Source organism: Engraulis encrasicolus, chromosome 13 (genome assembly GCF_034702125.1).
Source record: "Engraulis encrasicolus isolate BLACKSEA-1 chromosome 13, IST_EnEncr_1.0, whole genome shotgun sequence".
NCBI classification, from domain to species: Eukaryota; Metazoa; Chordata; class Actinopteri; order Clupeiformes; family Engraulidae; genus Engraulis; species Engraulis encrasicolus.
The window spans coordinates 20,058,769-20,072,811 of record NC_085869.1 but is presented as its reverse complement, the minus strand read 5'-3'; the positions used below and the strand labels follow the sequence as shown (position 1 = coordinate 20,072,811).

General features: G+C 42.1%; 1 protein-coding gene across 3 annotated transcripts in view; it reads right to left on the bottom strand.

Moving 5' to 3' along the window:
- Positions 1 to 67: 67 nt before the first annotated feature.
- ppp1r9ala (protein phosphatase 1 regulatory subunit 9A-like A) overlaps positions 68 to 14,043 on the bottom strand; it is a 51,547-nt gene continuing 37,571 nt past the window's right edge. For 2 of the 3 annotated variants that reach the window (XM_063213404.1, XM_063213405.1), the window contains exons 15-20: positions 12,133 to 12,190; positions 10,129 to 10,209; positions 9,332 to 9,548; positions 6,868 to 6,984; positions 4,932 to 5,120; positions 68 to 2,678 (exon numbers count right to left, since the gene is read on the bottom strand). In XM_063213404.1, the coding sequence (XP_063069474.1) occupies positions 2,514 to 2,678; positions 4,932 to 5,120; positions 6,868 to 6,984; positions 9,332 to 9,548; positions 10,129 to 10,209; positions 12,133 to 12,190 (827 nt within the window). In that variant the 3' untranslated portion in view covers positions 68 to 2,513. The remainder of the gene's footprint in view (positions 2,679 to 4,931; positions 5,121 to 6,867; positions 6,985 to 9,331; positions 9,549 to 10,128; positions 10,210 to 12,132; positions 12,191 to 14,043) is intronic. The other variant, XM_063213406.1, reaches the window with a different exon arrangement.

Below are 14,043 nucleotides of genomic sequence, written 5' to 3'. Positions count from 1 at the left end.
TTTAAAGGAGGCAAGCCTAATCTTACATGTTGGAACTTAACAGAGGAAAAAGAAACAAACACAGGGGCAGATTTCCGATAGTGTTTAATTTGCACAGCTTGTACTGTTTGTACCAGAGAAATAACTGAGTACCTGTCGTGGTCTGGAGGCCATTTTCCCATTGTCAGTTATCTTTTTTTCAAAAGTACAGATATGAAGCGTTTAAAGTAGTACATTTAAAGAACACAGAATAGCAAATAAGTACAGTATAGTGTAGTGCGGACAAGCTAACTATAGCATTTCTGGAGTACACAAGAGAAAAAAAACATCCACCATCCATGTATCCTAAGTGTTTTTGACATCACTGTTATACATCTGAAGACTGATAATGACAATGTTCTGGTACCCAGTTTGGATGACAAATGATTGAGTTAGCTGCACAGGTTCAAACGAGGCTAAATGGAGACCATCGATGAGGGAATTAAAGACGACTTGTCATCTCAACCCTCTACCCTTTTTTGCTGAGCCATTTATATATTTTTTTAAAAAGGTCTCACACAACAGGCTATTCTACTTAGTAGAAAATGTCAAAAAGGTCACAACCTGATCATTAATTTTGCGTTTTAAAAAGGTATGCTGCTAGTAAGCTCATATATAAAACCATCAATTTACACAATTTGTTTTAAAACATGTTCCCCATTTTGTATCTTATAAAAGACAATATAGTGCTCTTCCTTATCAACTGTACAAAAGTTTCAGCTACAAAAAACATGATCTGTACATGGACACAGGCAAACAGGTTTTCCTAGCAAAAATAACGTATAAAACCGTTTTTAAAAGGCTGGGCGCAATCCATAAGAACCATCACAGGTTGTATGTGTCTGCAAAATTATGGACACTATGCTGATCTTTCATATTTTCGAAAAAGGAAGTCCTGCTTCTTCCGCTGGTGAGCCCCTAGGCTACAGTGGTTATGTTATAATACACAAATCTCTTGTTTGGTCCATTAGTCAACAACAACAACATCACTACCTACTGAACAATCATCTACACACCTACTAATTATCCTAAAAAGATCTCATAACCTGTCCAAACATTTGCCTCCATCGATCAATAGGCACTGTTCTGGCTTTCTTTCATAATACACATCTACATTCATCTTTCTTTCTCTCTCAAACATACAGTACACTTGCTTTACATACTATCCCTCTGCTGTACATTGATCATCTTCCACTGGGGTCAGTATAAGGCATGATTGGATTGGATCACACTCCACACGTGTTGGCGTTGGAAATGTGGAGAATGATTCAACACATTTACTTCTGTCTGCACACTGATCTGTTGGGGTTAAAAACAAGCATTCCTTTGGCAACACCTGACAAAACTGAAAAAATAAACGACTTGTGTTTGAGTTAAGGCGAACAGCTGGGTTGTAAAAATCAGGCAGCACCACCCACCTCATGCTAGCTAGCTAGCTGCGTAATCTGCGTGACACTGTAGCGATGCATCATGTGCCATAACGACTGATTGTCTCTGTGTGCAGTCACTGGTTTCCACTGGCTGGCAGTTGTGGTCTCCGTCTAGACGTGTGAATGTGTGTGAGGGGTGATGGGCGGCACAGTTGACTAGGTCATGAGTGAAATTCATGTGTGTAGTTATAGCAGCAGCAGCGGCGGCGGCAGCAGAGAAAGTTCCGGTCTTCTGACTCCTGAAGAACCTGACCCAGCGATGGGCAACCTGGGTCCATTAGTTAATAATTCAGTGCCATATATTCTTAAACGACCTGGTTTGACCTCTACAATTCAACAGGTAAAGTAGTTGAAGATGACCATTAAACTGTCCAATTACCTAGTTGAATTGTAGCCTGACAGGCCAGACCATTCATTTTGAATTACTTACTTCGTCTGATTGCTCTGGGGATTCTATAGGGAGGGTTTAGTCGTCCGGCCGGCCAACAAGCGAACACACTTGGGCGCATAACAACATACGTCATAAACGTCAACTGTCAACTATTGGTCCGCTAATTTCAAACCAGAGCTGAGCTCACTCCTTCCACCCAAGCGCCGCAGGGCATCGAGGATCCAGACCAAAATGTAATTACGAAGTTATCAATGTGGTCTGGTAAAACCAGGCTAGTTGAATTGGGTGGTGGGGGTAAAAACGGGTCCTTTGAAACATGTGGCACTGGATTGTATAAAGAGTAAGTTAAAGTCCGCACATCCAAATGTCTGACCTGGGAGCAGGACAAGCAAATGACCAGATTAAAAGAAGAGAGAAAAAGTCCGCCTCAACCAGGGTTCTCTGCTCCCACTTGTTTTTAGTTTTCTGTGACGTTTCGGGTAATCACCCTTCTAAATAAAAACAAGTGGCAGCAGAAAACCCTGGTTGAATCAGACTTTTTCTCTCTTTTTTCACTGGATTGTATAAATAATGAATACAGGTTGCCCATCACTGACCTAACCGATAACTATATTACAATGTCCAGGTGTTGAAGCAGACAGTTCTGGGCGCGGCGCGGTTCAGCTCAGCTCAGCTCAGCAGACTGAGTCGGCGTTGGGCGTTGGGGGCAGCTTCCCGCTGCGGCGGCCCTCCTTCTCCCTCTTCTCCCGCTGCTTCTCCATCTTCTCCTGGGCCTTGCGCATCTCCTTCAGCTTCTTCTTGATGGTGGCGCGGTCGCTCTGGCTCGCCACGCCCAGGGCCTGTTGGAACAGAGATGGGGCATTCATTACCACTGTAGCCTAGGAAATCCCATGCCGCTTTGCACAATCGTTCCGACCTGAAAGACAGCATGGATTCTGTACCCAGACCACGGTCAAAATCTGTGCCTCCAATCAGAGAGCGGGGAGGGTTGGACAATTATTGTAGTTTGTTTGAATAGATACAACTGACACGATTGGCTATGGCTGTGTGCGCCAAATGATACACTTTCGTAACACCCAATTAACAGCTGTTGTCAATCATACTCCTACAGGATTTACAGTAGGCAAGTCTCCAGACCTTATCTCACTTGTGATTAGATCTGGTGATAACCAGGCAATTACCACTGTTTATTGGCAATAAGTTTGTGTTATTCATTTCAAAGATTTGTTCAGAACCGGATTGTTCATGGATGATCGATCCACCACTACTGTGAACTACTGTGGAGGGGCACAGGCAAAGGATGTCATTTGCACATCCAAAACGCCAGAAAAGCACATTTTGTGTTACAAGATGTTCAATGATGAACATGGTTTTATATCATGTGCATTTATTTTTATATGTAATTTTTTTTTAATCAGGTAGCGCGACTGCTGGCCAGTGTGGTTACAGCTGAGGCTGTTGTGATGCGCATGTCTTCCAATGCCCATTAGGTGGCAGTAAAAGCTTGACACAACTAGTGCACAGCACCGTTTTGAAATACGGCACTGCAATATTTTGGCATTGCAGTGCAGTGCAGGCCTGGGCAACCTGGCATTCAGAAGCTGCAACAGAGATTTTCGATATGGTAATCAAGATGAAGCGTAGCCTACTAGGCAAGGCAAGGCAAAGCAAGGCAAGTCAAGTTTATTTGTATAGCGCATTTCATACACAGGTGCAACTCGATGTGCTTCACAAGATTAACAAATGCAAAAAAGAAAGGAAACATGGAAGAAAGAAGGAATTAAATTAGAGTCAAAGAACATTTAAAACATTAAGATAAAACATACAAAAACAAAAGGAAAAATAATAATAAATAATAAAATGATAATAATAATAATAATAATACGCGTCACCAATGCAACAAAGTGGGATCAAGTCCAGTCTACTACATGGACGTGACTGTTCCATTCAATTACATTCATTCTGAACCCCTGCTAGTCTCCTGAAGTCTCCTAAAGGGGGGGGGGGGGCATGACTGCCATAGCAGTTAGCAGCTTAGAACTTAATGCCATATTGATTCTGGATGAAACTCGTTATGAAGCTTCTCTTCCTCGTCAATCGTCTCTGGCTGCAACCTAGTGCCATATACACACTTCAAATCCCCTGCTTATAATTGCTTTTAAGTGCTTATTATTCAACTATTATAGCCCCCAAAGAGGCTGAAGAGTTGTGTTCTGTGGCCAGATTTCTCCTCTGTGCCTCCTGTATTTAGGAGATTCAGTCATTTCACCATCAAAGTCCCATCACTTCATAAGTCAACCATGCTATACTGCCCTACAATATCAGAACGCAGTATCTTGAAAATGGTCGAAAATGGGTTTAGACCTTAAATTGGCTTTGAAATACCTTCTTTTTCTTGTGTTAAATTTTTTTGGTCCAACTTGGTCCCGTTTCAGAAAAAAACGCTAAAAACCGATTATACTGCATTTTTTGGTTTTAGGAGGTTACGTCTTACTAGCCAAGAACGCAGTATAACGCGCATTATACTGCACTTCTCCATTGACACCGTGGTTTTGGTGTAGACAGTAATACCACAACAGAACGCAGTATAATGATTTTTCAGCTAAAAAGCAATGAGAATGTTGTTTTTTTGCTTTTTTTCTTGTGTGCATACATTTCCACCATAAAAAAGTATTATATGGAAGTGTCATCATCACTTGACCTCCAACACAGTTGCGTGGCCAGAAAGGAAACTTTAAAGCCTTTTTTCTCAGTTTGCCATTTTGAATTATACTGCGTTCTGAAATTGTAGGGCAGTATAGTTTATAGTGAAAAACAAAAAAAGCCCCACATACAGCATGCATGATCACTCCTGTTATTACCATACTTCCCCCTTATTGCTTGATTATCGTTTATGTTATGGAAGAAGGAGATACAGGGAGGGACGAATGTTACATGCGCCATATCTCTGTATGAACGCTTATGCAGAGTGACTTGTTCTGAGTACATGCTTGCAGTCCATTGGAATGTCCTGTTGCTTATGTGAAAAACGATAACCTGATTTAGGACAACAACAAAAAAAGACTAACAAATCAATTGAAAGAAAAAGTCACCTTCAGTTTGTCGCTGTCCAGGCCCATGAGTTGCTGTCCGTCCACTGCCTTGGCGGTGAAGTCGGCCGTGTACTGGTCCAAGTTCATGCCCATGAGCCAGTGGCACACCTGCTGTGTGGTCCACTCGGACACGGGCCGGTTCTGCCACTGGTAGTCCTTGCCCGTGGGGAAGGGCTCATCGTCTAGTGTCTAGTGGGGGTTTCAAAAAGGGGGACAGACATGCTGTGAAGCTGCAACAACTACTGTAAGCTTAGTTGAAGGTGAAGATTGTGTACATCTCAGGAAAAAGGTGCAGGACAAAGGCTGACTGTAATTTTCGGAGTGAGAGAGTCCACACACTTTAAAATCCTTTTTGGTCGTTTTTTTTTTAAATTCATCATGGCTGGATTACGTTTCGACTTCCTCAGTCTTCCTGATGACTGATGAAAGACTGATGAAGTCGAGGCGTAATCCAGCCATGATGAACAGAAAAAGAAAAAGGATTTCAAGTGTGCAGACTCCTCACTCCGAAAATTACAAGCTGCAACAGCACCAGCTGACCACGACAAATTCTCATGGAATTTGCAAAGGAATGTGTTCGCACAGCATGTCAGCACACATAGCTATGAGACGGCAACATACGTATGCACCATTTGTATTAAACACATCCTTCATTCATGACAGTCTAGAAAACAGTGGCAGCATACAACATGGCCGTTGAGTTTTTAGTCCACTATTTTACTTAACTTGTGGATGTGCATGCATGCAATTATAGAACAGCACAACAACTTATGACAAGAGCATCTCACAAACATGCACTGCACATGGTCTAAACTTACCATACTATGGAAACGTTCATCATAAAACTACATGCTATGAAACTAGAGCTAGGCAGAAATGAGGCTTGAATTAGGATGTAGAACAGGCAAGTCAGTCAGCATGCATAACTATTCCCAGGGCTCTAAATTAACACCAGCCAACAGACCAAATGCTACTGAAATTTCAGTTTGGATGGAAGAAAAGACTTTGACCCATTAGTGAGTGTGTCTTTGGTTAGTAAGATTAACATCTACTACTAGCCATTTTGGCTAGGGATGAAAAAAAGTTAATTTAGAGCTCTGACTATTCCTCCTGGGTCAAAGACATCTTTGTCATTTACTGTTACGGACACCTTCCGCCGACTGTAACTGCAAAAAAACATGATTTTAAAATTGTTTCAAGTGAATGGATGACAGCCGAGGCTTTCATGAATTCCCTGTAACAATAAATAAATAAAAAGAGTCATGTTTTTTACAGTTACAGCCAGCAGAAGGCATCCGTTACACTGAATGACAATGCCATTTTGCACGTCTTTGACCCTCCTACACCAAACTCAACACAGTCACGGAAACAAACAGCAGCGGCATGGCATGGCACACACTCTCCACATGCACTACTGCAGCTCTTCCTCCCCAGGCCAGGGCACCGCACTGCACTGCCTCTAGGACAGTCATTCCCAACCAGGGGTACATGTACTACTAGGGCAGGGGTGGGGAACCTAAGTCTCGAGGGCCCTTTACGGGTCTGTTTTAAAAGGTGGCTGCCTTCAATATAGGCCTAAAGTGCAGGGGGAAATCCTGGTTTGTGTTCATAGTACGGCACTTGGAGGACTTCTACGGCCTTATGAGGAATTTGAAGTGGCCCCTCGAACGAAAAAAGTTCCCCACCCCTGTACAAGGGGTATGCAAACACACTGCAGGGGGTACGTGGAAAACAATGTAATAATAATAATAAATGTATGCAGCACAGTCACATTGCGAGAGAGGAAGAGATAGTGAGGGTGGTACTCGTGGGATGACAAAGAGGCTTAGGGGGTGCGCAAGACAAAAAAGGTGGTGAAACACTGCTCTAGGGGATGGAGATCACACAGGGGGAAGGAGGAAGGGTCGGGATTCAGGAGGCCATCTCCTCAACTCACCTCGTTGGAAGAGAAGGTTAGAGTGTGCGAGCGCCCAGAGAGATTGGGCTCGGCAACTAACCCTGTCAACTCTGAACTGGGACTCCCAGGGTTTGAATCGTCTATGACTGACAAACTCTGGAACAAGCGGAGGGGGAAGACAAGGCAAGGGAGTCATTAACTAAAGACAAGAAGACAAGATAATGGGGGACATTGTGTTTTTTTTTCTCTTCTGCCCCACATGACATGAGCCATCTAACTGACACAGAAACAGACAAGGGTGTGTGTATGAATGAACACCCCGACAGACCGCACACACACACTTCCCAGCTCAGGCCGGCCCTGTTGTTTTTCACACAATGCTGTGGCAAGTCACATGACACGGAACGGCAGCAGCAGCAGCACAGCAAGACTGTACGGCGTCTGCTGTTGCTGCTGACACAGTTTTTCCGGGGATGACAGATTTTGTTTTGTTTTTGTTTTGGAAAATGTTAGGTGTTAGTGATGATTAAACGTGAAGGAATTTGTGTTATTTGTGACCAAAGGATAACCCAGAAAACAGGGCCAACTTGATTGAAATGCACATGGGAACATTGTTTTTCATTGTGTTTTTATATAAAATATAGTCACTGCAGCAAGCACAAAAAACATCACACACAGAAACACAGCACAACATCTAGACCTACAACACTACCAAGACTATAAGCACAGCCTCTACATCCCAACACGTAAACACATAGCACCAGTCACAACAAAAAAGACGGTTCATAAGAACCTATACAAGCACACTTAAAGAAGCATAAACTTGACTTGAAAGTCAGTAAAAAAAAAAAAAAAACTTTGACATAACTTAAGCAATCAAACAAAATCTCAAAAGTCAAGAATATGCTTCTTTGACAAAAAAACACTCCATACTGATGAGCACACCAATATTTCTAGCCATGTGTACTAGTAAAGGAACTATGGTGCTTAGCGATGAGTTACTGCATGATGACATGAGAACTAGACCACTACACTCTAGCCCACTGCAGAACGAGATGAGAGCTTAGCCACACAGAGAGATGAGGATACTGTACCAAGTCTAAGGAGCGACTGAACAGAGAGGACCAGGAGAGGTTTGTCTGTTTTGAAAGAGGGAATGTGTTAGTGAGGGGGGTGGGTGGGGGGTGTTGACTTTTATAAATGACTGTGGAAAAGGATGTTAAGACATACTGTACGATGACATTTTCCAGGTTATATTTACACATTTATCAAGGGATGTGTCTGCCAGACGGGGAGTGGAGAGAGGGGTTCTACTGCTGCTGCCTACCACAGCAAACGTCAACAAGGTCTTGGGGCTCACCATGGATGCCAGCCACATTAGTCAGGGCTATCACGGCAGAAACATTTAAAACTGAGAATTATTCCATGTGTGCTAAGTCACTGGGTAGCCAAGGAATCCCCCTTCTAAGCCCCTACCCCTCCCTCTCTTCCTCCCTCCCTCCGTATCCGTCTGCCCCCCTCCCCCATTCCTGTGATTAATGAGAGGGTCTCCACATGGCTACTAGACTGACTCTCTTCCTGCGTTTTGACACAGTCTGTGTCAGGTTTGGTTGAACGGGCCATATGCTGGCAGGCCAGTGTCAAGCAGTCTGCCACCCCCACCCCACCACCCCTAAAATGATGACACATGACAACCCCCCTTTTTTAAACCGACACACTGATGATTTCTGTCTCATTCGTCCGTCTCCGTCAAACGCGCTGTAACAATCCCTTCAACTGTGGATTACTGAACAGTGAATCACCGTCCTAATTTTCTGGCCAAGTCATGGTACGGCGGGCCAGAAAAAAAGGGGGGGCTGTGAGAGAGAGGGGGTTGAGTTCACAAAGACAGCAGAAGAGTCCAGAGACAGTTCTCCTGGCTCTCTTTAACTAGCCTGCCTGTGTCAAGACTACGCTTGAACATTTTTTGTTATGCTTCCCTGGACACAGTGCAGAAGGCTTGAGGGGAGACTTCTGACAGCAGGAATGATCGGTTTTCTCCAAACTCCAAAGTCATTCCACTACTGTAAGTCTGCGGCCAAAGGCAACAGTGGGGATTTCAAACTCCATAAAATGCCTATGACATTCAAGCATACAAACTATTTTCTCTTTCTGGGGGAGGAAACATCATCCAACCTTTAATAAGAATAGACTTAGGTTGTAACTGTGGTTGTGGGAACAGGTATGTACGCATGAACTATGTGAGTGGTTATATGTGTGTGGTTATGGGTGTGTGTGTATTTTGTGTGGTTATGTGTGTAGCTATGGCTGTGTGCATATGTGTGTGTGTGCATTTGTGTGGTTATGTGTGTGTAGCTATGGCTGTGTGCATATTTGTGTGTGTGTGCGTGCATGCGTGTGTGTGTGCGCGTGCGCGTATGTGTGCGCACGCGTGTGTCTAGTTATGTGCGTGTGTGGTTATGTATGTTTATGTGTGTGTACTGTAAGCCAGGGCTGCCCTCACCTTATTCTTGCGGTCCTGGCTCTGCACGCTGCTGGTCTCGGTGGTGGAGTACGGCAGGCTGCTGTTGGACGACAGCGGGTCCTTGTCTCTGTCCCCCCCTCGCTCCTTGTCCTTGTCCCCAAACCAGGAGAAGGGCATGCAGGACGCGGGCACAGAGGCGATGGAGTCAGTTGGGGACACGTTACCCCCAGAATCCTCCAGCAACTCGGCTGAACCCCTAGAGTTTTAAAAGACAATAATATGGTATGTCTGAGTACAACAATAGAGTTACAAAACAGCAAAGCCACAGGAATTGGCCTTCTATCTTCATTGATTTGCACACAATGTACGCAAAAGAAATCTAGTCAAACGTTCCACACATGAGACCATGAAACCACTATTTACATACATATGTCTAGCAAGGAATCTCGGCTTAAAAGTACTTAAAAGTATGTCCACTAATGCTGTCTTAAAGGAACAGGCCACCGTGTTTCAATAATAAAGTATGTTCTTCTCTGACCTGAGATGAGATCCTCTGGACCTGACTCGTCTTCGGACGCGCCCCAAGTTGTCATTGAATGTAAATAAATACTGCCCATTGCATAAACGGCTGCTCAAAAAAAAAGCAGCAGAACACAGACCTATGCTGCATGCAAACCCTCCGAACAAACCAGTTTCCGACAGACGACTGACATTGCATTATAGAGAGCTCTGCACACAGCTTAACTCAAGATAGACCTTTCTGTTGGATTCAGTGAGCAGCTCAGTATGTGGATGGTGCTTACTAATCACTCCAAATAAACAAGCAAAATGGCTACCTGCTGTCCAAGGACACCCTGACAGACTCCTTGTCATGTTTATCGTGCTTCTTTCCTTTGCCCCCAGACTTGCGTAGGCCCCTGTGGTGGCAGAAGAAGGCAGAATGTACTAAGAAAGTGTCATTGGTGCCACCAATCTGAGGGATGCAACTTTATTACAGGCTCAAGACATCACAGTATATACATCATTTATACAGTACATTACACATTCATATACAGTGGTGCTCATATGTTTACATACCCCAGCAGAATATACACTTTCTTGGCGATTTCTCACAAAATATGAAGGATTACACAAAACCTTTTTTTTCACTCATTGCTAGTGACTGGCTTAAGATATTTATTAGCAATCTTCTGTGTTTACTCTTTCAAAAGCATAATCACACCCCAAACTACCCAAATGACCCTATTCAAAAGTTTACATACCCTAGTTTCTGATGCTGAATATGGCCCTGTTTAACATCAAGGACCGCTCTAAATTTTTTGTGGTAGTTGTGGATAAGGCTCTTAATATTCTCAGATGACAAAACAGCACATTCTTCCAGGCAGAACGGTTGTTTCCTATAATATTTTTGGGTGTCTTGCTGGAACCTCACATTTGAGGTTTTCCCTGAGTGGCTCAATGATGTTGAGATCAGAAGAGTGAGATGGTCGCTCAAAAACCTTAATTTTATTCTTTCTGAAGCTAATGACGGGTTGATTTGGCTTTCTGTGTCGAAATATTGTCATGTTGGCACTGTTGGAATTTCAATTCAGAAATGCAATATGAGGGGGTTTGGTTGAAATCAAGCCATTGAGCAAGGGAATCATTGCATTGCAATGATCATTGCAAGGGAAATTGTTCAGGAGGCATAGGACAACCAAAAAATAACTTCAGGTGAAATATAGGACAACATGAAAAATGTTTTGAACTGTACAGCAAAGAGGCACTTGAGGAAAGATGGGCTGTTGGGGGTTGCCAGGAGAAAGCCATTACTACAAAATGCAAACATGTTATTTTGCATATGATACACCAAATAGCATAGTGAGAAGCATCAGAATGCCTGTGACAATGTCATTTGGAAAAATGAGATCAATATGGAACTTTTTTCAGCCACTATTAACAGTACCATTTGGAGAACAGTCAACGTAGCCTATGATGAAAGTTACACCATACCCTTCTGTGAAACATGGTCATGGACCACTGATGTCATGGGGACATTTGAGTTACAAATGCATTATACTTTTGATCCATACTCGCAGAATGATGAATACATTGCCCTGTGAAAAATACTGGAGGAAACTTGACACACATCAGCCTTGAAACTGCACATGGTCCATTGTTTAGACATGCCAACATGACAATATTTCAACACAGAAAGCCAAATCAACCCGTCATTAGCTTCAGAAAGAATAAAATGAAGTTTTTGAGCGACCGTCTCACTCTCCTGATCTCAACATCATTGAGCCATTCAGGGGAAACCTCAAATGTGAGGTTCCAGCAAGACACCCAAAAATATTATAGGAAACAACCATTCTGCCAGGAAGAATGTGCTGTTTTGTCATCTGAGAACATTAAGAGCCTTATCCACAACTACCACAAACAATTTAGAGTGGTCCCTGATGTTAAACAGGGCCATATTCAGCATTAGAAACTAGGGTATGTAAACTTTTGAACAGGGTCATTTGGATAGTTTGGGTTGTGATCATTCTTTTGAAAGAGTAAACACAGAAGATTGCTAATAAATATCTTAACCCAGTCACTAGCATTGAGTGAAAAAAAAAGGTTTTGTGTAATCCTTCATATTTTGTGAGAAATCGTCAAGAAAGCGTATATTCTGCTGGGGTATGTAAACATATGAGCACCACTGTATACAAATAATAAAAAAGGGAAGCTAATGAAGGCACCCATACCAGTGTTCTCATGTCATAGACATGTACTGTACCTTACAGAACTATGATTAGGATCAACTAATGGTGCAATAATGAACTTAAATGCGTCATATGACTGACCACACCACTTACCCGAAGTCAGGAAAGCGCCTTTTTGGTTTTCCTCCCGATGAGCCATCATTTGACTCATCTGAAATGAAAAGACATACAACAAGTCACAACAGATAGTGATGGGGGTGGCCAAGTACCTCCAAAGGTTACTTAACATACAAACCTTTAACTGTATAAATTTACAAACCCCAACTCCGATGAAGTTGGGACGTTTGGTAAACAGTGAATAAAATCAAAATGCTATCATTTTCAAAACATTCAATCTATTCATTAGATGGAGAATAGTGAAAAGACAACATATTAAGTGTTAAAACTGAGAAAAAATATTGTTTTGGGGGACATATGTACTCATTTCTAATTTGATAAATCCAACACGTCTCAAAAGAGTTGGGACGGGGATCAGTGAAATTTAGTAAACATCCAAATAAGATAAAACAACAAAGAAGAACATTTCAAAATGAATTGTACTGACGGACAATATAGGTGTCCAGGTATAAGATCATCACAGAGAGGCTGAGTCACTCAGAATTAAAGATGCAAAGGGAATAATTACCATAGTTATTACATACATTTTTTGAATTCCCTTTGATTTACCACGATTGAGTGTATATAAGACATATTTTTGTTAATAAAATCATTGTATAGGTTCATGACATCATGAAATATATATTGGCTGTAGTCTCACTCTAATTCCTGGAGTGCTAGAGCTATTGAAAATTGACCATATTAAGAATGCTTAATGCATGAAAATGATACAGGGGTTTAACATTCTCCTAAGCACCTGAGCTCACTTGAAATAGACCCACAAGACATGGGAAACTGTCCTTTCCTTACAGAAGTCAGCAGAAGTTGTAGAAGTCCATTCTTTTTGACAATAATAGAGCATTGCACATCCTGTGCTACAGTGAAAATGGACCATCCAACTTGTGTTAGTGCTAGCTTCAAAAGTCAGCCTCCATGATGGCATGCGGATGCAGTAGTGCATTGGTTAAGATGTTCTCACTCATCTGTAGAGTTAAATACAGTGCTGAATGGTATAAATGGGTTTTAAACAGCATGAAAAGCCACTCATGCCTTATATTTTGAAGGGAGATCTTCGATTACTGCCACATAGTAAGGTCAAATTGCATTCTCTACTATGTTTTAAGAGTTTGGCTCCATCATAAGGACCAGCAGGTGATAAAATGGTGGGTTTTTGGTCAAGACCTGTCACACTGTAAGCACTACAGAAAGGAAAACATTGCAAAACATGACAAGGAATACACCCACCATTTAAGCTGGTGAAATCATGTCCAAGATAGGAATTAACACTGTTTTTTATATAAAATCATCTCATCGGTTAATGTATTTAACTGTTAAGTGTTGTCTTTTGTTTTGTTTTTAGTCTTCCTCGACATTTGCTGCCATTTATTGTCCCCGTCCCAACTCTTTTGAGACGTGTTGGATTTATCAAATTAGAAATGAGTACATATGTCCCCCAAAACAATATTTTTTCTCGGTTTTAACACTTAATATGTTGTCTTTTCACTATTCTCCATCTAATGAATAGATTGAATGTTTTGAAAATGATAGCATTTTGATTTTATTCACTGTTTACCAAACGTCCCAACTTCATCGGAGTTGGGGTTTGTATATGGTGATGATACACAGGACAACTTTTTGAGCTATGTTTCTGGGAAACAAATACTATAATGTGATGTTTGGAGAGGAAGATAATGTGGAACAGCGACAGACAACTTTTTCTCAGAGCCAATCATGTTGTTGTCTGGCAACACTGCTCAAAAAGTTGCCCTGTGTATCATTAAAGCATGGTGCAAGAATAAGAGTAAGAGAGTCCTTTTATTCGTCCCAAGGAAAATTGGTCTTTGGACAAACACATAGCTGGCTTCATTCAACAGCATTGGACGATCTACATAACCAAACCAAACAGCA